This window comes from Scheffersomyces xylosifermentans (assembly GCF_036884685.1).
Source record: "Scheffersomyces xylosifermentans strain CBS 12540 chromosome Unknown RJT20scaffold_4, whole genome shotgun sequence".
NCBI classification, from domain to species: Eukaryota; Fungi; Ascomycota; class Pichiomycetes; order Serinales; family Debaryomycetaceae; genus Scheffersomyces; species Scheffersomyces xylosifermentans.
In genome coordinates, this window is record NW_027042942.1 from 749,966 (window position 1) to 777,907 (window position 27,942).

Sequence of the window (27,942 nt, forward strand, 5' to 3'; positions counted from 1 at the left end):
TGTCAGCAGTATAATGTGCCTAGCATGCACTTATACATTAATATACATATTATACAAATCTTATCTCGTGCCAGCAGAATTATCTTCTGGGGCTTCTATCTCTATCTTCCGTAGAGCTATCTTTGTTTCTTTCACTGTTCCGAGAGGCGCTGTTCCTGCTTTCATCCTCTCCGTGACTTCTATGACTTCTATGACTCCTATGGCGTCTTCCGGAATCATCATCTTTGTTTTCACTATTATGGCTCCTGTGACTTCTATGACTCCCTTCACTTCTATGACTCCTATGACTCCTATGACTTCTGTGACTTCTGTGTCCACTTTCAGACTCGGCCTTGTCATCTTTCTTTACATAACCTTCCATAGGGTCTTTGAATTCATCGTCTTCATCTGTATTTCTACTCCCCTCTTTCCTTACACTAATATATGCAGCCATTGGGTCTTCAAATACACTATCACTATCCTTCTTGGCTAGATAATCCGCCATAGGATCCTTAAATTCTTCATCAATTTCACCATTACCCTTCTTCTCCTCTTCATTAGAACCTGGAACGTACACCAATAATTTCTTATCGTTTCCGCTGATTTTCTTACGATTTCTTCTTTCCTTTTCCAATTCCCTATCTGCTTCACTATAATCTACCAAGTAGTCATCTTCTTTCTCGTCGTCTCGGAGCTTGTAGTAGGTGTGATCTACACGGAGTTTTCTATCACGTACTGTCACTCCATTGAAGTTATCTACAGCAAGAACACAGCTTCTTACGTCTGCATACTTCAAAAAGGCAAATCCTCTGTGTTTTCCGGTTTCCCTGTCCTTTACCATATTTATATGAGTCGGCACGCCATATTGAGAGAATATTGTTAGTATATCTCTCTCTTGTAGCTCATTTGGTACATTACCTATGTATATATAATTCGTATCACGGTAATCGTAATGCCACGAGGCTTTGTATGGAGTATTTGAAGCAAGCTCTTTCTGGTTGATAGAATTGATCTTCTGGATCGAATTCATCTTGTTGCTGAAGAGTTTGCTCTTATCAAACTGAAATTATAGCCTTAGAAGTTAAAGAATAACTTGTAATGTAAAATTATATTGAAGAGCTATTGATATTGGAACTTTTCACGTGACAAAAAACGTGATTACAGGGAAGATTTATATGCAGTACAGTTATATAAGCATAATTTAGGGATATGTGAAAAGGTCAGAACGAGACAATAATAGAGTTCAAATTCAATTATCCAAGTGCAATAGGGAATAAAACTTTAGAAAACTACTTATCGAGCTGTTAATCACCCTTATTTGGTACTCTTTTGGCATGGGAATTCACTCCAATATCACGTGACTATATCCACGTGAAAAACTGAAAAACCACCATGCAGGAAAGTTTTTCAGAGATGAGTAGATGAAAAAAATTAGGATTTGCAACAAGTGGAGATGTAGTAGATGAAAGTCAAGGACACCAAGATAATATGGCGAAGTCTGAAGTAAAGAAGTCCGTAGAGGATAGAAAGCCTTCTAAGGAGACGGAGAAAGCTCTGAGAAAGAGAACTCAAGAGGTTGTTGAAGAAGAAGATGAGGAAGATGAGGAGTCCGAAGAGGAGTTCGATGTGAATGGCTTGTTAGATGGAGAAGCCAGTGAGGATGAAAATGGCGAGAAAGAAGATGAAGAAGATGCCGATTCAGATGAGGAATTGGAGAAGTTATTGGGAGAAGAAGAAGATCCAAGCGATTTTGATAGTGACGACTTTTCAGATGAACCCAATGACTACGATACCAAGTCCATAACTGATGCCATTTCTGGCGTGAAAATTAGATCTCTCTCTTTCACATCTGAAGAGGATAATGGAGAGGTCCACACCAAGTATTCTGATGGAAGACCTAGAATTATTAAGCCTGAAATCGAACCTGTCTACGACTCTGATGATAGTGATGCCGAAGAGTTCAACACCATCGGAAACATTCCCCTTTCGGCATATGATGAGATGCCTCACTTGGGTTACGATATCAATGGTAAGAGAATTATGAGACCTGCTAAGGGTTCTGCTTTAGATCAATTATTAGAATCTATTGACTTACCACAAGGATGGACCGGTTTGTTGGATCAGAACACCGGATCTAGTTTGAAGTTGACCGATGAAGAATTAGAGTTAATCAGAAAGATCCAACAGCAAGAAAATACCGACGAAAACATTAACCCGTACGAAGAGGTAATTGAGTGGTTTACTTCTAAGACTGAAGTGATGCCTTTGACTGCTGTTCCAGAACCAAAGAGAAGATTCGTTCCTTCTAAGCACGAAGCAAAGAGAGTTATGAAAATCGTCAGAGCTATCAGAGAAGGAAGAATTGTTCCTCCAAGCAAGGTTAAGGAACAAATCCAAGAAGATCAATTTAACTACGACTTGTGGAATGATGACGATATAGAAGTAGATGACCATATCATGAACTTAAGAGCTCCTAAGTTGCCTCCTCCAACCAACGAGGAGAGTTATAATCCACCAGAAGAGTATCTCTTGACAGACAAAGAGAGACAAGAATGGGAACAGCAAGATCCAGCTGATAGAGAGAGAAATTTCTTGCCTCAAAAATACGGTTCTTTGAGAAAGGTGCCTGGTTACAAGGAAGGAGTCCGTGAAAGGTTTGAGAGATGTTTGGATTTGTACTTAGCTCCTAGAGTTCGTCACAACAAATTGAACATTGACCCAGAAAGTTTGATTCCAGAATTACCTTCTCCAAAGGATTTAAGACCATTCCCTATTCGTTGTTCTACTATTTTCCAAGGCCATACTGAGAAGATCAGAACTATTTCTATCGATCCACAAGGGTTGTGGTTGGCTACTGGCTCTGATGATGGTAGTGTAAGAATCTGGGAGATCTTAACTGGAAGACAAGTGTTCAAGGTCCAGTTAATCAACAAGGAAGTTAATGAAGAGGACCATATCGAATCTTTGGAATGGAACCCTGATTCGCAGACTGGAATTTTAGCTGCTTGTGCCGGAGAAAACATCTACTTAATTGTGCCACCTATATTTGGTTTCGATATTGAGAACACGGGCAGATTGAGAATTGAATCAGGTTGGGGTTACGATACCTTTGGTAACAAAAAGAAGGAAGAGAAGTTCAAGGATGATGAGGAGAATGATGAAGAAAATGAGGATGATGATGACGATGATAAGACAGCCAATGGTGCTAAGAAAGAAGTTTCTAAATGGTATCCTCCAAACCAGGAGCAGACCAAGTTAGGAATAGCTGCTATCATCCAATGTCGTAAGACTATCAAGAAAATATCGTGGCACAGAAAGGGTGACTACTTTGTCACAGTGTCACCAGACAGTAAGAACACAGCCGTGTTGATTCATCAATTATCTAAGCATTTATCTCAATCCCCTTTCAAGAAGTCCAAGGGTATTATCATGGACGCCAAGTTCCATCCATTCAAACCACAATTATTTGTAGCATCACAACGTCAAATCAGAATCTACGACTTGGCTCAACAAGTGTTAGTCAAGAAGTTGATGCCTGGTGCCAGAATGTTGTCCACCATTGATATTCATCCTCGTGGAGACAACTTGTTGGCTTGTTCATATGACAAGAGAGTGTTATGGCATGATTTGGACTTGAGTGCTACTCCATACAAGACGTTGAGATACCACGACAAGGCTGTCAGATCAATCAAATTCCACAAGGGTCACTTGCCCTTATTTGCATCTGCTTCAGACGACGGTAGCATCCATGTTTTCCACGGCACAGTGTATGACGATTTGATGACCAACCCATTATTGGTTCCATTGAAGAAGTTGACTGGCCACAAAGTTATCAACAGCATCGGAATCTTGGACTTGATCTGGCATCCAAAGGAAGCCTGGTTGTTCAGTGCTGGAGCTGATGGAACTGCTCGTCTTTGGACCACATAGAGAAAGTACATACTGTAGATTAGTCTTATTAATACAATGCATACATTAAAGAATAATTAGACATCTTTTTAATTTAAGCTAGCTGACTGGATATTCAATGTTCTTTCCAGGGTAGTAAATGCAACTGAGCATAATCGAATCTTGATATTTCACTGTAAATAGATCAGTATCTTTGGCATCAAACATGTGCTTGAATATGATCTGTAGATTGTCTACTATCCCCAAGTTTTCACTATGTAAAGCCCATTCCAACGTCTTCCAATCAAGAATACCTTCCTTGCAGTATACCTTTGGTGTTTTATACTCTTCGAGTTCTTCTTTGGTTATTTCACCGGTAAATATGTAAAGGCCACCAACTTCCGGCTGGTTATGCAGATCTTGCGTGTATGTAACATTCCATGTTAAAATACCACGAGAAACATAATTAGAGATTTCTAATCCCGTCTCCTCTCTCGTTTCTCTTATAATGCATTCCAATGGCGTTTCTTCTGGATCAAGTTTACCTCCAACCCCGTTCCATTTGCCCATCCATGGCAGTTTATTTCTGTTTAGAAGAAGAATTTGCTTCGTTTCGGGACAGAAAACAAATCCCAAAGTGTACCTCAAACGTTTAGAAGGAGATTTCTGCGTCATACTTACACTAATCGTCTATAAAGAAACTGTACCGATGAAAACAATGAAGTTATCTTCCATATGTTTATAGCACGCGTCTATGAAAAATTTATATTGAAATTTTGCGCTTTCAAATTTCATATTGCGCTAAATCGCGCAAATTTCCAAAAATGGGTATAAGTTTATGTCAGTTACCTGAGATTACATTCTAATGCATTTAAATAGATCATCGAAGTTCATGAGTGTACCTTCTCCTTCTTGGTAAGGTCTAGTGCGGCCAAAATCAGAAATAACACTGGCGTGAAGTTCCGAAAGGTCCGATTCATTGGCTAATTTCTTGTAATCCTTGTTAAAGAAGAAAAGTATGAGACACGATTTCTTTAGTTGGGAAAACCTATCGGCACCAAAATCCAAATTGAATAACAATATTGAAAATATCATAATCTTGGATGTATCCTCCGCATTTAAGCTGCCATAACCAGTTCCTATCCCTGGAATAATGAGGGTATCTATTGGATGCTGCGATGATGTTAACATGACATTGAAAACAAAGTCAAAAACCACTGTCTTGGAGACAATGGACTCTGGTACAATCATGGATGGGACTTGGATAACTGTAGTGAGGTTCCAGTTCTTGTATGCATGTGATTGTGTGTAGTCATGGTTGTCTTTAAATAGCTGCAACAAATCAATAACATTTGTAGAATTGACAGGTAAATATCCGTTAAACTTACTTAAACTATGCTGTTGAATTAAGGGCTCGATGAGCTTGTAACTACCACTATCATTGGGCAATAATAACGCTTGTAGAAGGTACTTGTCAAAGCCTCCACCCATATATGAGAGCGAATTTGATGGCGTTACTACTGCGGTGGGGTTCTTGGTATCATGTTTTGGCTGTGTTGCTACTAATGAACCGATGGAGCAGTTTTTGAAATGAAGGTTTACATTATTATGGAATTGAAGCCCATATCCGTTTATCACAGCAAGTAACTGGTTATAATGCGAGCTCCAAAACTTGTGCAAAATCGGATTTGTATCCAAAAGGATGAGATTCAGTACCATTGCATATCCCAAAGATAGAAGAATGTCTACTACACTTAACTAGTTCACTTTATCGCTATATAGTAGTTAATGTGGGGGGATACTAGATTAGAAGAGTCGTGCGCAGCCGATTTTTCACTGTCGTTATGAGAGGCCTTGATTACTAACTGGGGAAGACAAACAGAAGCTTCTGGAACAGTAATCACATGGAAATTGAATGATCCTAGTTGACCACGACAGAAAAGAGAAAGCCCAACAGGAAAGCTGGCCATAGTAAAGCAAAGATCTACAAGAAATCAATGGATAACGTGATTATTGGTGCCAATTACGAGGAATGCCGAATGCAAACACACCACCACTAAGAAAGAAATTGACAATTCTTAGTTCCGGCAACACTCCTAAAACGGCAGTTAGATTCGTTCCGACTAAGTTCACAACAGGTGAATCGCTACAGAATAAACTTTTTGTTTATAGCACAGTACTACGAATTGTTCTCCATTTTTAGTTCTTCTTAAGGTTTGTGCCTCGAACGCAACACTACCGTCCGGCACTAGCAATGAACATTGCTCTTGGTCGTCCAGTAACCAAACAGAAATCGGAGGTTGATATGCATTGGTCGGATAAGCAGCCCGGGACGGAGACGGGGAAACGGAGGGCTGATTTTTGCCAATTATGTGCCAATTGTGTGGAATTGGCTTGAGAAAGAGGCTGCTGTGGTAATACTAGCCACGAAACACCACCAACAAGAGCCCACCAAACTGGCAAGCATTAATGGTAGATCTTTGGGAACATGGCAAACGGTCCTGTGGCTTTCGATAAAACACCCGTGCCGCAGTAATATTTCCATGCCCAGCTCATATGACCAAGCATTCCCAATGGATCAATTGCTCTGTATACACGTTGATATTGTTGCTATTAAGCACCTTGTGGGATAGGTGAAAGCACCAGAACCACGCCCCCAACGTTTCTTTTGGGATTCATTGAAACATGTGGTTCAACTAGTATTGGCCACGCCTTATTGGCCAGTGGTCCATTTGGACCACAGGGCCCTGGTTCCATTATGACCGTAGAACCGTAGAATTTGCACCCTCCTCCGGCGATCGAATGAAGCAGTTTTGCCTGATCATACCAAAACCCATTACCCCACGCACATCCGATTCTCCAACCGAAGTTGAATAAATGACCAATGGCCATTCGCCAGTGACCAAACTTTAGTTTATCCACTGTTGCCCCACCATGGGACGTTATGTGGAGCCAGAGAAGAGGAGCAAACCCGGTTCTGCGTCGTATCCCCACTCGTACCCTGGGAGGTCTTTCTGTGTTACATTCTCTCTGGTTCTGTCTCTGGCTCATTCTGTGGGTGTAATGGGTGCTCTGTGGGTGCTAACTGCGTACACACCTTACCTCAATAGCAACCTGAACACCTGATGGGTTACACCGCCATCTGCACTCCTCCCTCCACACTAAAAAGAGTAATAATAGCAGTAATTATGGTAATAAGGAACCGCACATTAATGGTAATAAGGAACCGCACATTAGCCATAACAAGCATGTCTCTCACCATTCACGCAGTACATACATACATAGAAACAACCATGTAAACATTCAAAAATACATACATACATACATAAATACCCACCACAACAAAACCCAATAGAATCTCCATCCGCATCCAAAAAAAAAAAAAAGAATTGACTCCTGCCTTTATTGTTGTTCACTGACCCAACGGATTCCGCGCACTTTCGTTCTGTTCGTTCTCTCTTCCCACTCTCTCGCACTCTCTCAGTCTCAGTCTCAGTCTCTGTCAATGTCACTAATTCCTCTCATTTTTCTCTCAATTTCTCTCAATTTCTCTCAAATTCTCTCACTAATTAACGACGTGCCCGTGCCCAAAATTCCCTCACAGGCACGAAAAAACTTTGGCTGCACGGACAGATTCAGGCTGGAGTTGATGGTTGTAAATAATTGTTTCTTCCTGGTGGTTGTTTATTGGTAGTAGTTGCTCCTCACTCAATTCGTCTATTCAAACACCGCAAACCGTCCAAAATGGCTCCAGCTGCTTACTCCGACATCCAAAAGTCCGCCAACGACCTCCTCAACCGTGATTTCTTCCACTTGGCCACAGCCGCCGTCGACGTCAAGACCGTGGCTCCAAATGGTGTTACCTTCACTGTTAAGGGTAAAACCAACAAGGATGAAACCATTGCCGCCTCCGTCGACGCCAAGTACGTCGACAAGGCCACCGGCTTGACCTTGACCCAGGGTTGGAACAACGCCAATGCCTTGAACACCAAGATCGAGTTGTCCGAGTTGTTGACCCCAGGTTTGAAGGGTGAGTTGGACACTTCTGTTGTTCCAAACGGTGCTAGAAACGCCAGACTTAACTTCTTCTACCAACAATCTGCCGTCAACGCTAGATTGTTCTTCGACTTGTTGAAGGGCCCAATCGCCACCGCTGACTTGGCTGTTGCCCACGATGGCTTCACCGCCGGTGCCGAATTAGGTTACGACATTGCTTCCGCTAAGGTCAACAAGTACTCTGTTGGTGTTGGTTACGCTAACTTCAACTACGCTTTGGCTGCCACTGCCACTTCCAACTTGTCCGTCTTCACCGCCGCTTACTTCCACAAGATCTCTCCATTGGTTGAGGTTGGTGCCAAGACCACCTGGGACTCTGTCAAGTCTTCCTCTGTCAATGTTGAGTTCGCCACCAAGTACGCCTTGGACAAGTCTGCCTTCGTCAAGGCCAAGATTGCCGACTCTGGTTTGACTGCTGTTTCCTACTCCCAAGTATTGAGACCTGGTGTCACTTTGGGCTTGGGTGCTTCTTTCGATGCTCTCAAGTTGGCTGAGCCAGTCCACAAGTTGGGTTTCTCTTTGTCCTTCACTGCCTAATCGTGTGATTAGGTTGTACTACTGTTCTACTGAATATTGTTTAGGACATCCCGTCCATAGTGATAGCAAGAATATACATAACTATAGAAAATGGGAATTGTAAATTGTAACAATAGCAATACATGTAAGCAATGATCACCCTATAGAAGGAGAAAGCCAACAGATTCCCTATCCACATCGAGGATTTGGTCAATTTAATTTCGATTTACATTACAGACTTCGTCTACAAGACTACAAGGACGATATTTACAATCCGATACTTCCTTTACAGGGATCATCTCGTCAATTGCTGTCAACAAAGACGTGTTATTGGTACCCTCCATTGCTGTTTGTTGGAGGATTACCGTGGGGAGTATTGCGGTGTGGATTTATCTCATCACAACCTGCATAATTCATCATGTCAAAATGTATAGTGGTAGTAGTAAGAGCCATAGCCATAGACATAGGCTAGTCAATTGGGTAGAAAGGTGCAAAGAAACGTAAACTTGGAAAGGCTGTTGGGTTCCAATAAGGCATAATGGAATGGTATAGGCATAAATACAATAACTCAAAAAAAGGGAAACGAATCAAGATAATCACTCAGCTGGTGGTCCTAATTAACATCACTGAGTAGTAGTACTGCTACTGTGCACTAAAATAATAGGACTTTACATAGTACTACTAGTACTTACTACTTACTACTTACTACTTACTACTTACTACTTACTACTTACTACTTACTACTTACTACTTACTACTTACTACTTACTACTTACTACTTACTACTTACTACTACTACTTACTACTACTACTTATTACTACTACTTACTACTACTACTAACCACTACTACTTACCACTACTACTCACTACTAAACTCTCTTAAGTATTAAGACTATTTCATACAAAAACAGCGCTACCACATCAAACACATACAGGAATATCGAATTCCTCCAAAAGGTACATTTTCAATACTATTAAAGAATGGTGAAGAGAAGGTCTTTTATCACCTTATAAGTAGGCTTTGAGAAAACAGTATTTCAGCATGGAAGAAGAGAAAAGAGAAACGACTCCTCTGGTGATGTCACCCGCGGATCCAGGTTCAAAAGCTAACCAGTCTTTCCCGAGTACTACCCAGATCTCTCGTCCCTACTTCACATCGTCTGAAATATCATATCTTCACAGTAAGTCCATTGATGATAACCATAAAACGCAGTATAACCGAACAAAGCACCAGATATACCAGTTTGCATTTCAAATAGTAAAGCAGTTGAAGTTCCCATTGCGGGTATTGGCGACTACAATGAACTACTACCAGAGGTTTTATCTTTTCAATAAGTTTCATCCAAAAGAAGAGAATGTAGACGTTGTGGATTTGGAACGAGACCCTTACATTGTCACAGTGGCCTGTTTATTCTTAGCATCCAAGAATGAGGATTGTATCAAGAAATTGAAGGATATTCAAACAGTTGCTAATAAGTTAAGAGATATAGATGAGAATAAAAAGGTAAAAGAGTTACCGACGACAAGTTCAAACGGCGGCAACTCCAATGGAAATGGATCAAATTCAACATATACTGTGGCAGACCTCCAAAGGAAGTCTATAATGAGCTTGGAGTTCAAACTTTTACAAATAATCAAATTTGACTTCAATAATGGAGCAACCCTTTCGATTAAGTCATCAGATGAGCTTGTTACTCAATTCTGCAAAAAGTTGGATATAAATTACAAGCTCTCACTCTTCTCATGGTTGATTAATTTTGACTTGATCTCATCTCCCTTGTGTCTTCTGATACCTCCACATTGCATTGCCCTTGCCATCATAATAATAGCGCTTAATTTAAAGCCTAAAGAACTCAAAATGACCCATGAGCTTGTGGATGAAGAGGATGATGAACAGCTCAACGAAAAGTTGGAGACAATAGACAGCTATGGGGATTTCCGTTGTCCTGAAGTGTTGGTTAATGAGGGCATAATCTACATTTTGGACTACTATATTCACCAATATTCTCATTCCATTCTCAACCAGTACTTGCCACATATAGATGCCCAAACAGGCAAAGAACAGATTTTCAAATTTATGGAGTTGAAATCTCGCTTTAACGACTTAAAGATATTGAACGAATACAGTTGTTCAAGTAGAGCCAGTCTTCAGCAGGACAACTACTTACAGCTTTGGGACTATTCTGTACCATCGAAGGGAACAGGCCGTTTCATGCTTGGTAACAAACGGAGGAGATTTGCCAAAGAATTGGATGAGGCTATTAGCTGACTGTGTACTATGCTTGTATATTAAAAAGAACATTGAATTGACAACATTAAAATGTAGTAGCTTGTATCTATTTATGTATGAATCCATATACCATTAACTATCGAATTTGTAAGTAACAGAGGTGCCCACCTGGTGAATATTGGTACTGAAAGATGTGAATTTGACTTGGTCCACATTCTGGCCCTCAACCAAGCGATTGTCGCCGTCAGTATCACACCACTCAATTGGAATGGATGAGGTTGGATTTTTCGGATCCGTGTATACCAACACGTTAAACGTGTAGTCATCATCTTTTAATACGGGTAAATAAGTCACCAGTGAAGTGATCTGTCTTATTATGGTCTGGATTTCTTTCTGCGTCTGTTCCCTCGTTTTGGTTATCTCTATACCATCGTCAGATTCTTTCTCATCAGCTAGTATATTTATGTCGAATTCCCATCTTTCAACTGTTTCTACAGTCGATTTGGATACGATCACAAGGACCAACTTGACAATCCTCTTTCCATAGATCCACTTTTTGATCTGGACTAAGATGTTACTTATGTATTCTCTGACATCGGCATCGTTGCTTACGAGTAATGGTAAGCCGTACTTTCGTACTGTGACAAAATCTTCTGGGGGATAAATTCCTCTTTGGAAGAGAATGCTGTTTATGGCGAATTCGAAGTAGTCGCTGACTACTTTTGAGGAGCCCTTAAGGGCTAATTTTGAGTTGGATGAAGCAGAAGCTGTAGTTGATGACATTGTTTTTTATGCTGTGTGAAACGGATTGATAGGGCAATGTATAGTGGAGATAATCTTCAAGATTCTGATAAAGGGATCTTTTGGGGGACTTCTGAGAATGGTTGTATCAGGAGAGTCAATGAATGAGATCTACTTATATGAGATCTGTTCTCTATTTGATTGATTTTGAAAGGTTCAATCGATTGAGTGAACTGGAGACCTGGAGATCGTTGTGGCGAAGATGTGACGACTTCAATGCTGTGGTACGGTGTCTTTCTATGGGATTAATACGATATTTATATTCCAATTGATTGGGATACAATAGCATTCGATGGGTAGTTCAGAATGATAAAAGACTATATATATATATATGTATATATAATGCTAATCTTCTGCGTACACACCTCTAATTCAGCACAAGACTAATATCAATAATCTAAGCGTCGACTTTAACTACGAAATGTAAAAATGGCAAAAAGAAACAACAACAAGAAGAAACAACAACAAGAAGAAACAACAACAAGAAGAAACAACAAAAAGAAGAAACAAACACTACTAAAACAAATTGGCTGTAAAAAAAGTTCCCACTGTTTATATGCTCACCATTTGTTAGTACGGTATGTTTAATTTGTTAGGAAGAGCTTTTTGTTAGAGAGAGAGAGAGAGAGGAGGAAACGAACGTGTATTCTGTAAGGGCAGGCAGTGTTGCAAGAAATGGAATTGTTTTCTGAACTGAGCTTAACTATTGTTGAACTGCGAGCTAACTATTCTTAAGCTATGCTGTGCTGTGCTGTGCTGAGCTGTGTTATATAATGCTGTATTTAGGTGTCACGTAGACCCCAAAGAATGTGTGAGAGAATAAGTAGCGAGAAGAAGTGAGAAGTGAGAGTAAGTAGCGAGAGAGTGAATAGTGAGAGAGTGAATATTGAGAGCAATACGTGTAATAAGACTAGTTTAAGTAGTAAGAGCAGTAAAAGTAGTGAGAGTAATATAAGCTGTAAGAACAATTTATAGTAAAGGACTTAAGAGTAGTAGTAGAAGCTCACTACTGTGAGTACTACGAGTGAGTGTGTACTGTAAATGAGAATGTAAATGAGTCCTGTGAGCGCGTACGGTAAATGAGTCCTGTCAGTGCATACTATCAGTGAGTGTGTCTCTTCTCACGTAGCACTAATTATTTCTCAATGTGATCTGATCGCTCATAACTGTTCGTTTCTTCTCTTTTCCTTCGGTTACCATAATTGTTCCAACTATTACTCTCGCAACTGTTCGCATTGAATGAGTTCTTAGATCAATAACTTTTATTTATTTAATTGTTTCTTTATTCTATTTGAAGGACCAGACCGAGCACAGAAAATGGTATGTAAATCACTGTGATAGGTAACTATCTGGGGAACAACACAGATATGAGCTGCAATAAGAGCTTCTAAATGACTCAATGGCTTCATAATACAAGCCTTACTTTATTGAAAATGATCTAATGACTAACTCTTCCCATAGCAACACGGCATCAAAAGAATTAATCTCTCAGAGGAGGCAAAACGGGCAAAGCTCGAAAAGGACAAAGCAAAAATAGTAGAATACAAGCAATTATCAGAGAAAGTGTTCTCTCTTCGAGATGATGAAGTTTACTCATTCGATGCCTTGAAATACACAAGTGTGCTCCTCAAAATGAACCCTGAATTCTACACGATCTGGAATTACCGTCGTGACATTCTCACCAATCTTAAGTACGAACAAGAGCCAGATAACGACTACGCCTGGTGGTTGAGCTACGATCTTGGCTTCTTGATGAGTTTGTTAAAGAAATTCCCTAAGGTCTATTGGATATGGAATCACAGAAGTTGGTGTTTGTTCGAGTTGGTTAAATTGGGTAAAGTGAATTGGCAATACGAATTCGGAGTAGTGTCAAAACTCTTGGAGTTGGACAGTCGAAACTTCCACGGATGGCAATACCGTAGATTTGTGGTCGAGAATATAGAGTTGGAATCAACAAAGAAGGCTGCTCCCACCAATAAAAGTGACGAAAGCCTGGTTCTTTTGGAGATAGACATCAACGAGTTTAAGTACACCACAGAAAAGATCAGTAAGAATATCTCCAATTTCTCAGCATGGCACAACCGTAGCAAGTTGATACCCAAAATATATCATCTATTTCAGGCCCTAGATCTGCCCAATGAGAAGTACCCAGAAGTTTTCGAAATTTTCAAACTGCCTCAATCTATCTTGAATCATGAATTGGAGCTAATAAAAACTGGAATGTACATGGATGCAGACGATACTTCCGTTTGGCTCTACTTGTATTGGCTTTTGACGGAAAAGCTCTTTATAGACGACTTGAATAAGTCAAAGAAAGGACGGTATTTATCACTATTGAAAGAAGAGCTACACATAGTTGAAGAGTTGAACAAGTTAGAAAAAGACGACCATGTAGAAAATTGGGATAATTGTTGGTGTTTAAAGACTATTGTGTTAATAAAAGGGCTAATTGAAAAGGAAGAAAAAGGTGCAACTAATCCCAGGGATCTTTTGACCAATGATATCAAGAATCATCTCCGCACATTGATCAAAATTGACCCCTTAAGAAAAGGGAAGTATTTAGATCAATTAGAAGGAAAGGCGAGTATTATACCAACCATCTAGAACTTCATAGAGAATCATTTATGTTGAAGACTGGAAAAAACTTTTTGAATGTGGTGTCCTTCTTCTTCTTAACTATCTTTCGCTTATCTAAAAGATCTTATGGTAAAGGCTACTAAGATGGTGCTCACATTTGTAATGGAGGCGATTAATGCTGCCATACATTTGCATCAATTCAACGTTTCTTTCAACGATTCTTTTTTCTGTAGTGGAGCCTAGTCACATCTAAGGGATCTACAAGGAGGAACACAATACTTGCCTTTAAATCATGTGTGAGTATCAGGTTAACAATTCTCCACTCCCCCACTAACAAGGAAATCATTAAATGAAATTGCCAAGAATTGCAAAAAATTGTCCTGATGGTGGATTTGATTATAATTCTTTTTTTTTTTTGTTGACGCTGTCGTATAACGGGTACTTCTTGGCTGATTAAGCTAAGACACTGCATTTGTGACCCATTGACGGCCGTTGGAGTATATTTTTGAATCGTATTTAAGCTCACAATACAAGAAATGAAGACAATCTGACAGGTTCAGCTTTCCATTATTCCAAGAAAACATATGAATTTAAATTGTATAGCGATTATATAACAGAAAGTTCAATGTTCACAAAGAGAGAATGTTCTACGGAAAGCACCGTCGTCGTATTCATCAGTTTCTTCGGTGGCTGCTGATCTTTCCTTCATCAATTCCTCACGGATCCTTTTGGCTTCGTCCAAGGTTTGCGGCCAAGGGCTCTTATCTTTTATCGCTAAGATAGACTTTTTGACTTCATCTGAAACAAGACCATCATTCCACCATTCTTGTTGCTGTGGTGGAACTTGGTCCGTAGTCACAACCAAATCGTTGTAAGGATCTACTATGAAAAAACACAAAATCTTACGATGGCCTTTCTTAGTCTTATCGGCTAAGTCAAACGAATCAACTTGATGTTGAAATGTGTTTGGAAATATAGCAACTCTGTCCTCAATTGCAATGACATTTCCGATTTCTCTAGTCATTGGATCACCATCTTTAATTCCAAAAATCTCCGTTCCGTAATTTTCATCGCCCTGCTCATACTTTGGGTCTTCAAAAGCAGTCCTGAACTTCAATTTTGATTCACTGATGTTGACAGTATCGTAGTAGTACAATACTGTAGCAACAATATCCTCGTTTATCGCACCCTCGACGTGCCAAGATCCTCCACTATATGAGGGATTCTCGGGAGTCAATTCAATGTTTGCTAATTTGACTATCACTTTCAACCTGTTGAAGTCTTTCTCAAGATCAATAGTCTTGTCAAACACGGGACCTCCTTTGAACTCAGGCGTGAATGTCTTCAAATACTTATACCTGCTGGCTTCTAGTTCCTCCCATGCCTCATCGCTAAACTCCACATCTTCGAAAGCTTCATTCAACTTCTTTTCATACTCTGGAAGGTAAGCATCATTATACTGTGGAATCTCAATACGAATATGAGACTTTGAAGCGAAACTAGACAACGTAAAGTTTAAGCCTGGTAATACCGAATTGAAAATCGATTCAATTGAGTTGTAAAGAGCTACATGTTTCTCTGGATGCAAGTTATTAATATAAGACTTGAATTCGTATTTCTTGAGATCCTGGTTATATCTCAAGAGGGCTGGGAGCCATTGAAACCGCTCTGATACTCCATCAGATGTGACGTACTTCTTCACATTCTGGATTGCTTGGGAGTATTCAACTATTTTAACATTGCTCTTTTTATCGTCGGTGTAGATTGGAGTAATTCCATATTGCAAAGGAAATAACGATGGGTGAACCAAATCAATCACCTTATTCTCAGAACCAGGATGATAATCCAAATCATCGCCAAACGAATCCACCAATTTCTGGACGTTTTCCTTGAAATCAAGCTTCACCTTGCTGTCAATAGCACTATCGGAGTATACTATGGATAAATCACATCCCACAGCAAAGCCCTTATCCTTCAATCCCGGGAAGTCGCGTTCAGTATTGTCGTACCATTCCAACTCTGCAAAAACATAATTGATAACATCGTCAATCAACTTTGTTTTGTCCTCAAAGAACTCTCTAATTTCTTGTTTCCATTTGGCTGCAATTATTGGGTCCTTGTACTTAGCCTTCCATTGAGGCTTAAGACGGATGTTGTTAGAGATTTCAATGATTAACCATTCGTCCTTGCACTTTGGATCTTCTCCTATACCTGAGAAGGGAGACCACCATGGGTGAGAAAAAGGTGACGTCATGACGCGTTTAGGGTGTCAGGGGTACTTGTACGAAAAGTTCAAAGGGTCTGTAGTAAAAGGAGGGACCAGGCTGCAAAAATAGACCTTATTCTACTATGCTCAAGCCAAAATGTTGAAGTATTTTGTCTGTCTATATATATAGTTGTATATTTTATACGAGAAGGTCAAACTGACCATTTCCATGTGGGCAATCAAGAAAATCGCTTCTCCAACCGAATTCTGGTCCCTTGCCCTCTTCCCAACTGACTTCCCAACTAGGTAATTCGTAAATGTATTTTACTTGCATTGCCTAGAAAAAAGCTTGATCTTTTTTAAAAACAATACAAAATGTTCGTATTTGTAGAGGCGTTGTTGAGTATACGGATTTGCTATGCAACTTTTCAGTTCGAATATTGGGCCACTGAACTCGGGTGTGATGTTATAGCTTCAAATAGTAATCGTGTTAGCTTTCTGGGTCATCGCAGGCTACATCATCTAGTTCATCATTGGAGAGCGCTTCTTCGTATTCTGAAGCGCATCAATACTGGATGGAATACAATGCGGGTGTAAGGTACAGAACACAACTATCCAAAGTAAAGTGTTCAATATGGAGTTAATTAAACTAATTCAATAGAGCTGGGGAGATATTTTGGTTTGTTTATGCAAATTGTAGATGTAGGAATTGAACACATACTCCTGATATCATTGCAGTATTCCCACAGAAGGGAGCCATTGAAAGCGTTCTGATGCTTTTAAGACTCAGACTTCTTCACATGCGCAATTCTTTGAGGTTTCGAGAATCTTGACATTGTTCAGGGTAGATTGGTGAACTCCATAGTACAAAGTAAACAAAAGTTGGGTGTACCAAGCCAATCGCCTTTTACTCGGAACTGGGATGATAATCCAAATCTTTGTTGAAGGACGTCACTAATTGATCGACACCTTCTTTAAAAGCAGATTTCAATTTAGTATCAATGGCGCTATCAGAATACCCAGTGTATCACATCCGATAGTGAATCCTGTTTTTTTTTAAGCCTGGGAATTCGAGTTCAGTATTGTCATACCATTCCAACTCTGCATAATTGATAACATCGTCAATCAACTTCGTTTTGTCCTCAAAGAACTCTCTAATTTCATGTTTCCATTTGGCTGCAATTTTTGGGTCCTTGTACTTCTCCTTCCACTGTGGTTTCAGGCGGCGGTTATTAGAGATTTCAATTATTAACCATTCGTCTTTGCATTTCGGACGTGGTCCGAGACCTGAGTAGGGTGACCACCACGGATGCTTGAATGGAGACCTCTTTACGCTTGTTGTGCTAGGTAATTTAGATTTTAGAAATTCGTATAATTATAACTATAATACTATAATACTAACTTTAGACTATATAAACGTTACGTAATTTGTATAAAATGTGATGTTGCGTCAACTTGGTAGTCGAGGTCGAAAACCTCTATCTGTTCCATTTTGTCATAGACCGCCTTATAGTTCATGTGTCGAAGTCATGGAAATCAAACTTTCTGGTGAAAGCTGGGTTCTCGTCAAATCTATCCTCCTCTTGAGACCTCTCATCCAAAAGTAGATCTCTGATTCCAGTAGCTTGGGCGATTGAAAGTGGCCAATCCAGTCCTCCAGTAAGAGCCAAGATTTTCTCTTTGAGTTCGCTTGTAATCTTCGTCTTGCTGAGCTCTGGATCGTCCCACCATTCTTTTTGTTGAGGTGGGACGTGGCTCGTAGGAACAACTAACTCGTTGTAAGGGTCAACTATAAAGAACGATAAGATCTTGCAGTGTCCTTTTTTTGTATTATCTTTCAACTGGAATGGATCTACGCGACTTTGGTAACAGTTAGGGAATATCAATACACGTCCCTCCTTAACCACGACATCACCAATCTCCTTGGTCATGGAGTCGCCTGCTTCCAATCCATAAATCTCTTTAGGATAAAACAGATCGCCTTGCTCATACTTGGGATCATCGAAAGCTGTTCTGAAATCCAATTTTGGTTCAGTGATGTTCTCTGCATCGAAGTAGTACAACACTGTAGCCACGATATCTTCGTTGATTTTACCTTCCAGTTGCCATGGGCGTCCGTCATAAGTAGGATATTCTGGGGTCAACTGGACATCAGTCAACTTTACTATAACTTTCACCTCACCAAAGTCCTTTGCAAGATCAATGTTTCTATCCTGAATTGGTCCTCCATTGAATTCCGGAACAAAAGTCTTCAAATAGTTCACCTTGGTGGCGTGGAATTCACGAAACTTCACATCATCCCAAGGTTCAAGCTCATTTACAAAGGCATCATACTTCTCCTGGAATTCTTCTTCGTAAGCGTTCTCAAAGGGTGGAATCTCCACTCTAATGTATGGCGTAGAAGCGTATCTCGACAAGGAGAGGTTTAACCCAGGCAATATCGAATTAAAAATTTCCAGGAAGGCAAAGTATAGCTTCGCCTGATTAATGGGGTGTAAGTTGTTAATGTACGACCTAAATTCAAACTTCTTGTTCTCCTCATTGAACCGCAACACTGATGGAAGCAATTGATACTTCTTAGAAGTTCCATATTTGGCAACCCATTTCTTCACCTTTGGAATATCTTCAGAATACTCAATGATCTCCACATCAAACCTTTCAAAGTCTGTATAAACAGGAGTAATTCCATATTGCAAAGGGTAGAGTGAAGGATCAATCAAGTCCACTACCTTATCACCGGATTTTGTACCCAACAACTCCTCGTAGTTCTTTACCTCCTCCAGAAGACGAGCCTTCACGCCATTATCTACAGCCTCATCAGAAAGTAAAATCTTGTCATCGCAACCAAATTTGAACCCACTAGGCAGAAGAGCACTTTCAATAGCATCGTACCAATCCAATTCTGCCCATACATATTCGATAACTTCATTGATGTGCTTAGTCTTTTCACCATAAACTTTCTTAAGCAGAGCAATCCAATGGATTGATTCAGTGGGGTTCTTGAACTTTACTCTCCAATCGGGCTCTTCACGTACTTTCCGTGAGATCTCTACGATCAACCATTCATCCTTGCACCTTGGTTTTGGTCCTAGTGAGGTGAAAGACTCCCACCATGGATGAGAGAAGGGAGAAACCATTGAGATTTTGGTGAGATTTCCGGGGAGCAATCTTAGAATTGGGAGGCAAGCTGGTGAGTAGCTAATTGTTCAGGGTCAAAAGAGTAACTAGCTATTACAGTTGATCTAACAATGGAATGGCTACTACTCAATTGACATACAACTACGACTACGGGGTTGCTGCAGTGGTAGTGTATGCTTTCGATAAGAAAAAGGGATAATTGAAACAAACTTGCGTGCACAAGAAAACTTCATCACTCGACAAACAAAGTCCGGACGGTAAGAGATGGCGTAATGGAGTTTCTACCATACAAAGGAATTCATCAGATGACCAACCAGCGGAAATTGGTATTGTACGAGAAATCCGGGGGCGCAAAAAAAGTTCCATAAAGGGTAAGAGGAAGAAGGGATCTATGCGCGGTGTTATACGGCCCCACAGGGTTTTGGCAGAGAGTTTTCACCCCCGGGTTTCTCTCTGTAGTGATCACTATCACACTGTCTTTCTCTTTTCTCTCTATTCGTTTAGTTAGTTAGGAATAAAGATGTACCCCCTTAAAAAAATAACCCCTCTGTGGTGGGGGGGGTTGGAGACTGATTGAAGTATACTAACAGGGAAGAGAATGGATGTAGGAAGTACTGGTAGTGCAGTATTAAAAATTGGATGTTACTAATATGGTTAGGAAGGTATGGCAATTGGAGTTGTTCCTTCTTTGGCGATTCCCCTTGTTAATGTGCTTAATGTGCTTAATGTGCTCTTCTTGTAGTACTACATAGTGATATATTTATACTGTAAATTTTTTCGCAGTTCCTTGAACCCTCACCATGAACAGCGAATACTAATATAACAAGCTTTCTGAAGCCTATGTCGATAAAGGAGGATTTGATGAAAACCTGGAATAGTCGATCGAATATGTGATAGATTGAGGAGAGTATTCATACAACGGGTGGTTCAACGTGTTTTGAGGCAATAATGGCTCTGGGGTGAACGAATTGTGGTAAAATTTGCGGCATATCTATATTGACGTTGACGAAGGATACCATTTTGGCAAAATTTCTTGATTCAATTATCCATCCAATTCTCTCCTCCTATTCAAATCCAAGTCACTTCCAGAAACCACGACAACGTAATCCTGAAACAAGGGGAGCATCATCCAACACCCCATCCACATTTAAAAGGGTTAACAGGACCGTTTTCGCAGAGTTGAAAATTTCCCTTTTCGAACTTGAAAGGAACTGTTGATACCAAATAAAACAGGGGGACTGCAATAAAAAGGGGGTACGGCGTGAAATACGGTTTCGTCTATTTTATGACTACTTTGCCTTAATGTATGATCTTGATGCATGTAATTAGCTTAAGAGATCTGCCTTGACCGGTGGGATCTCGTATTAAAAGTGTCAATTATTACATCAAAAGTTGCCCTTTTAGGGCGCAAAAGGAAATGGCCGAGGCAGAAAATATTCACTTTTGCAATATCTATAGCTGTGGTTTCTATTATCAGCTCTAGTCAATAACAGAAGACGAAATGTTACGGAAGCTCCCATTTGAAATGGTATATAAACCTTGGAAGATTTCAGATAAAATCATCAATTCAATTTTGTTCAGTACCAAAAAACAAACACTTACACAGTCTCCCTAACAGTCTTCCTAAAAACCTAAACCAAAAATGAAGTTCTCCACTACTATCTTAACTGCTATCGCTTACGCTACTTTCGTTGCTGCTGCTCCAGCCCCTGCCGGAACCGATGTTGATATCCCCGAAAAGGCTATTTCTGCTGTTGTTCCACTCTCTGATGACTTGGTTCCAATTGTTACCGAATACGAGGGCCACCAAGTTGTTCTTATTGTCAACGCTACTGAAGCCACTTCTCCAGTCACTAAGAGAGACGCCAACGCTGAACCGGGCTGGCACTTAACCTCTTATGGTTCTTTTGAGCCTCGTAAGAGAGACGCTATTGCTTCTCCAGGCTGGCACTTAACATCTTACGGCTCTTTTGAGCCTCGTAAGAGAGATGCCAACGCTGAGCCTGGCTGGCATTTAACTTCCTACGGTTCATTCGAGCCCCGCAAAAGAGATGCTGATTGGCACTGGACTTCCTATGGTGCCTTCGAACCACGCAAGAGAGATGCAGACTGGCACTGGACCTCCTATGGTGCCTTTGAACCTCGTAAGTGATTGGAAAACTCCATCCTTAAAGGTCTGCTCTGAGTTTCTTCCAGTTTTGTTTATTTTCTGTTTCTACGTCTTCTTTGGTTGTTTTTTTATCTGGTATTTTTTTGACAACCGAATTTTTGGAAGTGCCCGGATTTCATCCTATTCCCAAAATTTTTATAGCGAACAATAAATGATGTTTTTAAGTTTGAATCTATTACTATGGTACTTTTTTGTAAAAATATTGAATCAGTTATCTTATTTGATCATTTCACTCATACATATGACCAATATGACCAATATATTAATAATCAGTATGTACTCTCAAATACTTACTCCAGAAGTTTATGCTATTTTTATTTATTTTTTCCCCATAAATTAAATCAAGAGACTAGAATATGCAATTTTCTATTATTCCACAGCAATTTGGGAATAATCCTATAACCCCCACCAAGTCATCTTTCTAACAACAACCTTCTAATTGCTGCAAAAACTCATGCATCAAAGAAAATATCTCGGTGAAAATTTTTCCTGCAGATACACACATCAAAAATATTTGAGAAGAGCATCTTAAGATTTGCAATAATTAAGGCAATGAAGAGAATCAAAGCTTTAGTATAAGAACAGACGTATTCAGAAGCAGAATTATAGCAGTCATGGCAAAGGAAAAAGTAAGAGGTAGAAGGGCCGATAAAAAGTCTGAAAAAGTAGAGAAAAAAGCTGCAGAGTTTGGGACTTCTAGAGACAATAAAGAGGTTAAAGAAATCAAGGAAGAATCGTCAATTGAACAAATCGATGCCTCTTTGAAAAGTCCTTTCTTTGGATTAGTGGATTCCAATGAATTGGACTATTTCAAACAGGCTGAGTCCACTTTGAACATAAATGCATTTGACAGTGACGAGGAACGCCTGGGTTTTATCAGATCTGTTTTGGAGGAAGCCAGAGGAAAAGAATTGAAGTTGGTGACAAACCAGATATGTTCTAAATTGATGGAGAGATTGGTGTTGTTTGCCAGTGATAGACAATTGAAAAACATCTTTGGTCAGTTCTCTAATCACTTCGTTGCATTGGCTCACCACAAATACTCCTCTCATGTTTTGGAAACCTTATTAGTCAGAGCTGCTGCTTTGGTGGAGAAGGAATTGATCAATGATTTCAAGGATGACGAAGAAGAGGAAGCCCTAACTAATAATGAGGAAGAAGATGGACAAGAGGATGTTAAGGTAACCATGGAGACTCTTTTTATCAACATGCTTGACGAATTCAAGCCACATTTGAAGACAATGATAGAACACCAGTATTCATCACATGTTCTTCGTTTGATTATATTGATCTTGGCTGGAAAGGAGTTGCCATCCACAACCACGTCTAACTCCACCTTGAGATCCAAAAAGTCCAAGATCGCCAGAAAAATGATTGAAATCAAGGATAATGATGACTTCAACAAGTCGTTCCAAACACCTTCCTCATTCAAAAATCAATTAAGAGAGTTATGTAACGAGCTCAGCAAGAATCAAGACACTAAACGCATGAGAGAGTATGCCATTCATAAGGTAGCCTCCCCAGTGTTGCAGTTACTCATTGGAGTTGAAGGCTTGGTCGATAGAGATAGAACATTCTGGCACTTGATTTTCTTGAAGGAAACTGAAGATAAAGATGCCCAGGAAGGTGCCTTTGTAGAGTTCTTGTTGTCTGACTCTGTCGGTTCTCACTTTTTGGAGTCTACTATCAAAAATGATGGTGCTAGAATAAAATACATTGAGAGATTATACAAATTATACATGAAGGATAGAGTCTTGAAATTAGCAAAGAGATCGACTACTGGAGTCTACATCATCCAAGCATTGTTATTCAAGTTGAAGCCTGTTGAAGTCGAGCATATTCTTGACGAAATCATTCCTGAGTTATCCAGCTTAATTTCTATTTCTGAGAATCAAAACTTGGATTTAGGCCAAAAACTTATCGACGCATCCATTTCAAGAGGAAACTATAGGAGGGATGAAATAATAGAACAGTTATTCTTGAAGTTCGCTCCAAACTATAATGTCAAAGATCCACAAGCAAACACCTCCTCAGAGTTCATAGAGAATGTCTTACAACTAACTGGATCCACCTTAGGAAACACTAGAGATGACTGGCCAACTGCTGAGGAAAGGAGAAGATCTTTGTTCTTGGAGAAGTTAATGGAATACGATTATAAGTTTGTGATTTGTGTTTGGTATAACTTCTTAGCATTGCCATTGGAAAGGTTCATTCAAATGTGCTATCACGGAGTCTTTTCTCATATCGTCGAGCGTTCATTGGTTGTAGCACCAGCTTCTGAAGGAGAACCCAAACCTGTTTTGATCCTTAGAAAGAGAGTGTTAAATCTTTTCCAAGATAAAATCGTTAACATGGCTTGCAACTCGTATGGTTCTCACATTGTTGATACTTTATGGCACTTTACCATCTTCTTGCCTATGTACAAGGATAGAATTGCAACTCAATTGTTAGGAGAATCTCACAAAGTCAAAGAAAGTACATATGGTAGATTGGTATGGAAGAATTGGTCTATGGAACTCTTCACAAGAAAGAAATATGACTGGAAGGCATTGGTGAAGCAACAAGAACAAGAATACTTCGGTGACTCCGAAGAATCTGGAAACAAAGAAAGAGTAAAGAAGCCTATAGAATTGAAAATGGAAAAATTGGCTGAAGAGAAGAGACAGCGTGAAGAAAGAGAAGCTAGAGACGAAAATGGCAAGAGAAAGGCTGCTGATGATGCTGCTGAAGCTTATGAAAAGAGACAAAAACTTAGAGGCCGTAGACGTTAGAACGATTACTATGGCCAGATTGTATAGTAGATTTATGTTAATAAAAGTTATTATTCGTTAAGATTATACTTGTTGGTCTATGTACACTATTTACAAGGTCATGTCTATATTTTGGTCGTTATAAAGTATTGGTTTAAGGTCTTTTCCGACACGGCAGTAGGACTGTCTACCACTGGATCAGCACCAGATTGATTCTTAGGGAATGCAATGACATCTCTTATGCTAGGACTGCCGATTAACATTGCACACAATCTGTCGAACCCTAATGCCAAACCCGCATGTGGTGGGCAACCCATACTCAACGCATGGAGTAAATGTCCAAATAAGTCGTTATAATTGGTAATTCTCAAGACTTTTTCAAAGATGTATTTCTGAAGGCATGCGTCATGAATTCTTCTGGATCCACCACCCACTTCAACTCCATTGACAACCAAATCATAGTGCTCACCACGAACTTTTAAAGGATCTGTTTCCAAAAGATCGTAGTCTTCAAGTTTGGCCATCGTAAATGGATGATGAGTAGATTCAAAAGATGTGTAATCGTATGTAGGAAAGTCATCTGAAGACTCTGCCGTTGTTTCTATTGGATTGAATAACGGGAAATCAACAACCCAAGTACCTACGAAAATATCTTCCCTTTTGCTTTGCTGAGATATTTCCCCGGTTTCTTTGTTAATGATCTCACGATTCCATTTTGTTGGAAATTCTTGAATGGCAAGCTGTCTGAATTTGCCTAAAGGTGTTGGGTTTTCGTATGGCAATTCCGCTCTTGTAGAGAAAGCCAAGATGTCACCCTCCTTCAAATTCAAGCTCCTGTGGAATTCATCTTCATTAAATTCTGCCGTGGGGCTGAATACACCCTTCTCAATGAATTTGTTGTACCATGCATTTGCATCATCTTTGCTGTGAATTGGAATCACGATAGGTCTTCTTCTAGTGTAATTCAATGGGTCCACCAAATTGTGAGGCACCTTGTACTTTTTAGAAGCAGCAGGATCAAAAGCCGCTTTCAATACACATGCCTCAAGAATAGGAAATTCTCCGTTATTACTTTTGCTGGGCACTAGAAATTTGCTCAAATCAATAAACTGCAATTTTGATCTAAGATCTGGTTTATCAATTCCGTATTTCGTAAGAGCCTCGGTGTATGACAATTTTGAAAAGTGCAACTTTTCATTTGGAGCGCTTGTATCGAAGGCGATAGCTTCGAGGTAACCTTCTTCGTTAACCTTATAAGTGGGAACTTTTCTAATTTTATTCCATACGCTGTGGATCAAGTCCTCCACCACTATACCAACTTGATCACTGCTGTTGATATAAGACATCTCCAAATCAACCTGGGTGAACTCTGGCTGTCGGTCAGATCTCAAATCTTCATCTCTGAAACATTTAGCAATTTGGAAGTATCTAGTGAAGCCAGAACTCATGAGAATTTGTTTGTATTGTTGTGGCGACTGGGGTAATGCATAAAATTTTTCGGGAGATCTTGTTGGTACCAAGAATTCTCTGGCACCTTCGGGAGTTGATTTGAACAAGAGAGGAGTTTCTATCTCGGTAAAGCCATGATTTTCAACAAAGATATTTCTAATCAATTGAGCGATCCTACTTCTGGTTTTCAAGGCATTTTGAAAGTAAGGAGTCCTCAATTGCAAATATCTGAACTGTGGTGGCAACTCCTCTGGACTAGCATGTTTCAATTTATCCAAACGAGCGGCGTCTAAATTTGAAGAGTTTAGGATTTGGTAATTCTCAACAACCAACTCCCATTGACGATCAGTCTCTCCTTCCTTATTTTGTTTTAATTGCAAGTGACCGGAAACACTCACAGAATCCTCTGTTGTTGTAGATTTAAGCAAATCAAAGAACTTTTGGTCGGTCAAGCCAGGCGCCATGACAATTTGAGATGTGTCTCCATGGGCGTCTCTGATCTCTGCAAAGCTCATGGTTGCACGGATTCTAGGCTTTCTGTTAATGTGACCGTTTAGAGTGATCTTTTGGTCTTTGTTTTTAAGAAGCGATTTTAACGCTTTTGTTACGTCATTTATCGTGTGAGTGGCTAGAGGGAAGTCGAATTTTGCTAAAGTCAGCTCTTTGTCTGGTAACTTTAAGGGCACTGTAGAATAAGTTCTAGTGGTGTGATTGATAGTATACTTGACTAACCTCTTTGGAGGCGCTCTCGCCAGCCGGAAAAAAGCGGTGGTTCTAAGCATATATGCCAGGGATATATCTTAGCTATGAGAAGGAGTGAAATGGAGGAATTCCCGTGGTGCCAGCCTATAGTACTTCATCAGTTGCATAATTAAGAAACAGTTGACTTTTTTTACAACCAAAAAGAGATCATATTCTGGCGTGAGAGGATGACGTAATCAAAGTTGGTGTAGTACTATGTTGCAAGTATAAGTTGTATAGTGGACATATACATATTTTTGTATAGAAGACAGAATAGAATAGAAAAGAATAAAAAAAGAAAAACTGGAGAATGAGTAGGTAGTAGGTATAGAATCATATAGCATGAACAATCATATAGAGATTATGTAGATGTACAAGCATAGACATAGAGAGATCCATTATGTAATAATGAAGCAGAGATACAGACATATAGAGGGTACGTAGTATACAGACGAATAGAGACATAGTAGATATACATACAAATAGAGACACTTCAGGTAATAGACATATAAGCAACGTAGACGTACCGACATATAGAGACACTGTGACATACATACAATTAGAGACACTCTAGACATACACACATATATGGCTCACTATTTCGTTACAATCGTGAGACCTCAATGCAGACTTAATGTTAATGCCTGTGTGGTATGCCAAATGAATTCTTTGTTGTTAGAATTATATGCACTATGTGTATAGTAAGTGTATGTGTGACTGCAAATTAATTTGATTCCTCTCTTCTTCTCCACGGTGAATCTAAATAGCACTAGTTAGTACCTTGATCATGTCTTGCTGACTGTGTTGAAAGAGCAGAAACATCTAATTATTCTTCCCTAGTGTTCTAGAGGAGGTTATTGTGAAGAACACACGATGCCACACTAATGGCTATCAATTTGATGATAATGGCCTAGAATGGAATGAAGAACAATATAGAGTTTTGTATGAGAGAGAAGCCAATTCATTGAATTAGAAACAGACTCTTCGGGTATCTGAATCCAGAGGGGCATTGTAATTTGTGAACTTCATTATTGGAAATTGGTTGTTTGATTTCTCCTCTCCATTTTATACAGTTAATGATCTAAGATAACAACAGAAATACCCATCGTTTCCCTACATTTTTTTACTCTGAAACTAATTCAGAACGGCTCAGCGCCTCGTTGGGCTCCATTGAGATCTCCTCGACTTCTAATTACAGCTGATCCACTCTTTCACCACAACCAAGACCATCATACAACATTGATAAGGAGAACAGTTACAATAATGTCGCGAGCCATTGACACTCCATACAAAAATGTCGCCCTGCACACCTTTGGCTAGGCCCCACCACTTTCTGGCTCCTAACGGATGGTTAAGCCTTCCTTCTACCACGAGTATTGGCATTATTGGACTTGGCCGAACAGGCTTGGACGTTGAACACTCTCAGGTGACCATGGTTAC

The 27,942-nt window shown here is 39.8% G+C and overlaps 13 protein-coding genes across 13 annotated transcripts; 6 read left to right on the forward strand and 7 right to left on the reverse strand. All coding sequences in view use genetic code 12, as the record gives it.

Moving 5' to 3' along the window:
• Window positions 1-79: 79 nt before the first annotated feature.
• RJT20DRAFT_95476 (U2 snRNP complex subunit) lies at window positions 80-1,009 on the reverse strand (the record flags this gene model as incomplete). The annotated part of the gene is made up of 2 exons (XM_064921581.1): window positions 80-339; window positions 457-1,009. The coding sequence occupies 2 exons, from the start codon at window positions 1,007-1,009 to the stop codon at window positions 80-82; spliced, it is 813 nt and encodes a 270-aa protein (XP_064774316.1).
• A 326-nt stretch (window positions 1,010-1,335) lies between these two features.
• Window positions 1,336-3,955, forward strand: ERB1 (Erb1p). The gene has a single exon (XM_064917176.1). It carries the CDS (start codon window positions 1,468-1,470, stop codon window positions 3,907-3,909), a length of 2,442 nt encoding a protein of 813 aa, XP_064774317.1. The 5' UTR covers window positions 1,336-1,467; the 3' UTR covers window positions 3,910-3,955.
• Window positions 3,949-4,632, reverse strand: RJT20DRAFT_43063 (uncharacterized protein). The gene has a single exon (XM_064920119.1). It carries the CDS (start codon window positions 4,540-4,542, stop codon window positions 3,988-3,990), a length of 555 nt encoding a protein of 184 aa, XP_064774318.1. The 5' UTR covers window positions 4,543-4,632; the 3' UTR covers window positions 3,949-3,987.
• Window positions 4,633-4,722: 90 nt separating this feature from the next.
• On the reverse strand, window positions 4,723-5,586 carry RJT20DRAFT_5633 (putative ADP-ribose 1''-phosphate phosphatase; the record flags this gene model as incomplete). The annotated part of the gene is made up of 1 exon (XM_064920710.1): window positions 4,723-5,586. The coding sequence occupies one exon, from the start codon at window positions 5,584-5,586 to the stop codon at window positions 4,723-4,725; it is 864 nt and encodes a 287-aa protein (XP_064774319.1).
• Window positions 5,587-7,611: 2,025 nt separating this feature from the next.
• Window positions 7,612-8,460, forward strand: POR1 (porin; the record flags this gene model as incomplete). Its single annotated transcript, XM_064921591.1, has 1 exon — window positions 7,612-8,460. The coding sequence occupies one exon, from the start codon at window positions 7,612-7,614 to the stop codon at window positions 8,458-8,460; it is 849 nt and encodes a 282-aa protein (XP_064774320.1).
• Window positions 8,461-9,147: 687 nt separating this feature from the next.
• RJT20DRAFT_128081 (uncharacterized protein) lies at window positions 9,148-10,760 on the forward strand. Its single transcript, XM_064917177.1, has one exon. The coding sequence runs from the start codon at window positions 9,483-9,485 to the stop codon at window positions 10,707-10,709; it is 1,227 nt and encodes a 408-aa protein (XP_064774321.1). The 5' UTR covers window positions 9,148-9,482; the 3' UTR covers window positions 10,710-10,760.
• MAD2 (spindle checkpoint protein) lies at window positions 10,756-11,853 on the reverse strand. Its single transcript, XM_064920117.1, has one exon. It carries the CDS (start codon window positions 11,451-11,453, stop codon window positions 10,803-10,805), a length of 651 nt encoding a protein of 216 aa, XP_064774322.1. The 5' UTR covers window positions 11,454-11,853; the 3' UTR covers window positions 10,756-10,802.
• Window positions 11,854-12,590: 737 nt separating this feature from the next.
• BET4 (Rab geranylgeranyltransferase) lies at window positions 12,591-14,373 on the forward strand. Its single transcript, XM_064920120.1, has 2 exons — window positions 12,591-12,791; window positions 12,933-14,373. Exons 1-2 carry the CDS (start codon window positions 12,789-12,791, stop codon window positions 14,073-14,075), a joined length of 1,146 nt encoding a protein of 381 aa, XP_064774323.1. The 5' UTR covers window positions 12,591-12,788; the 3' UTR covers window positions 14,076-14,373.
• RJT20DRAFT_43093 (DUF4246 domain-containing protein) lies at window positions 14,373-16,465 on the reverse strand. Its single transcript, XM_064920122.1, has one exon. The coding sequence runs from the start codon at window positions 16,300-16,302 to the stop codon at window positions 14,671-14,673; it is 1,632 nt and encodes a 543-aa protein (XP_064774324.1). The 5' UTR covers window positions 16,303-16,465; the 3' UTR covers window positions 14,373-14,670.
• Window positions 16,466-17,309: 844 nt separating this feature from the next.
• On the reverse strand, window positions 17,310-19,654 carry RJT20DRAFT_43091 (DUF4246 domain-containing protein). The gene has a single exon (XM_064920121.1). The coding sequence runs from the start codon at window positions 19,389-19,391 to the stop codon at window positions 17,769-17,771; it is 1,623 nt and encodes a 540-aa protein (XP_064774325.1). The 5' UTR covers window positions 19,392-19,654; the 3' UTR covers window positions 17,310-17,768.
• Window positions 19,655-20,643: 989 nt separating this feature from the next.
• Window positions 20,644-21,694, forward strand: MFALPHA (mating pheromone alpha). Its single transcript, XM_064918621.1, has one exon. It carries the CDS (start codon window positions 21,035-21,037, stop codon window positions 21,542-21,544), a length of 510 nt encoding a protein of 169 aa, XP_064774326.1. The 5' UTR covers window positions 20,644-21,034; the 3' UTR covers window positions 21,545-21,694.
• A 428-nt stretch (window positions 21,695-22,122) lies between these two features.
• On the forward strand, window positions 22,123-24,385 carry RJT20DRAFT_128084 (RNA-binding RNA processing protein). Its single transcript, XM_064917178.1, has one exon. It carries the CDS (start codon window positions 22,177-22,179, stop codon window positions 24,331-24,333), a length of 2,157 nt encoding a protein of 718 aa, XP_064774327.1. The 5' UTR covers window positions 22,123-22,176; the 3' UTR covers window positions 24,334-24,385.
• Window positions 24,386-26,710, reverse strand: RJT20DRAFT_128087 (aspartate--tRNA ligase). The gene has a single exon (XM_064917179.1). It carries the CDS (start codon window positions 26,541-26,543, stop codon window positions 24,438-24,440), a length of 2,106 nt encoding a protein of 701 aa, XP_064774328.1. The 5' UTR covers window positions 26,544-26,710; the 3' UTR covers window positions 24,386-24,437.
• Between the last annotated feature and the right edge of the window lie 1,232 nt (window positions 26,711-27,942).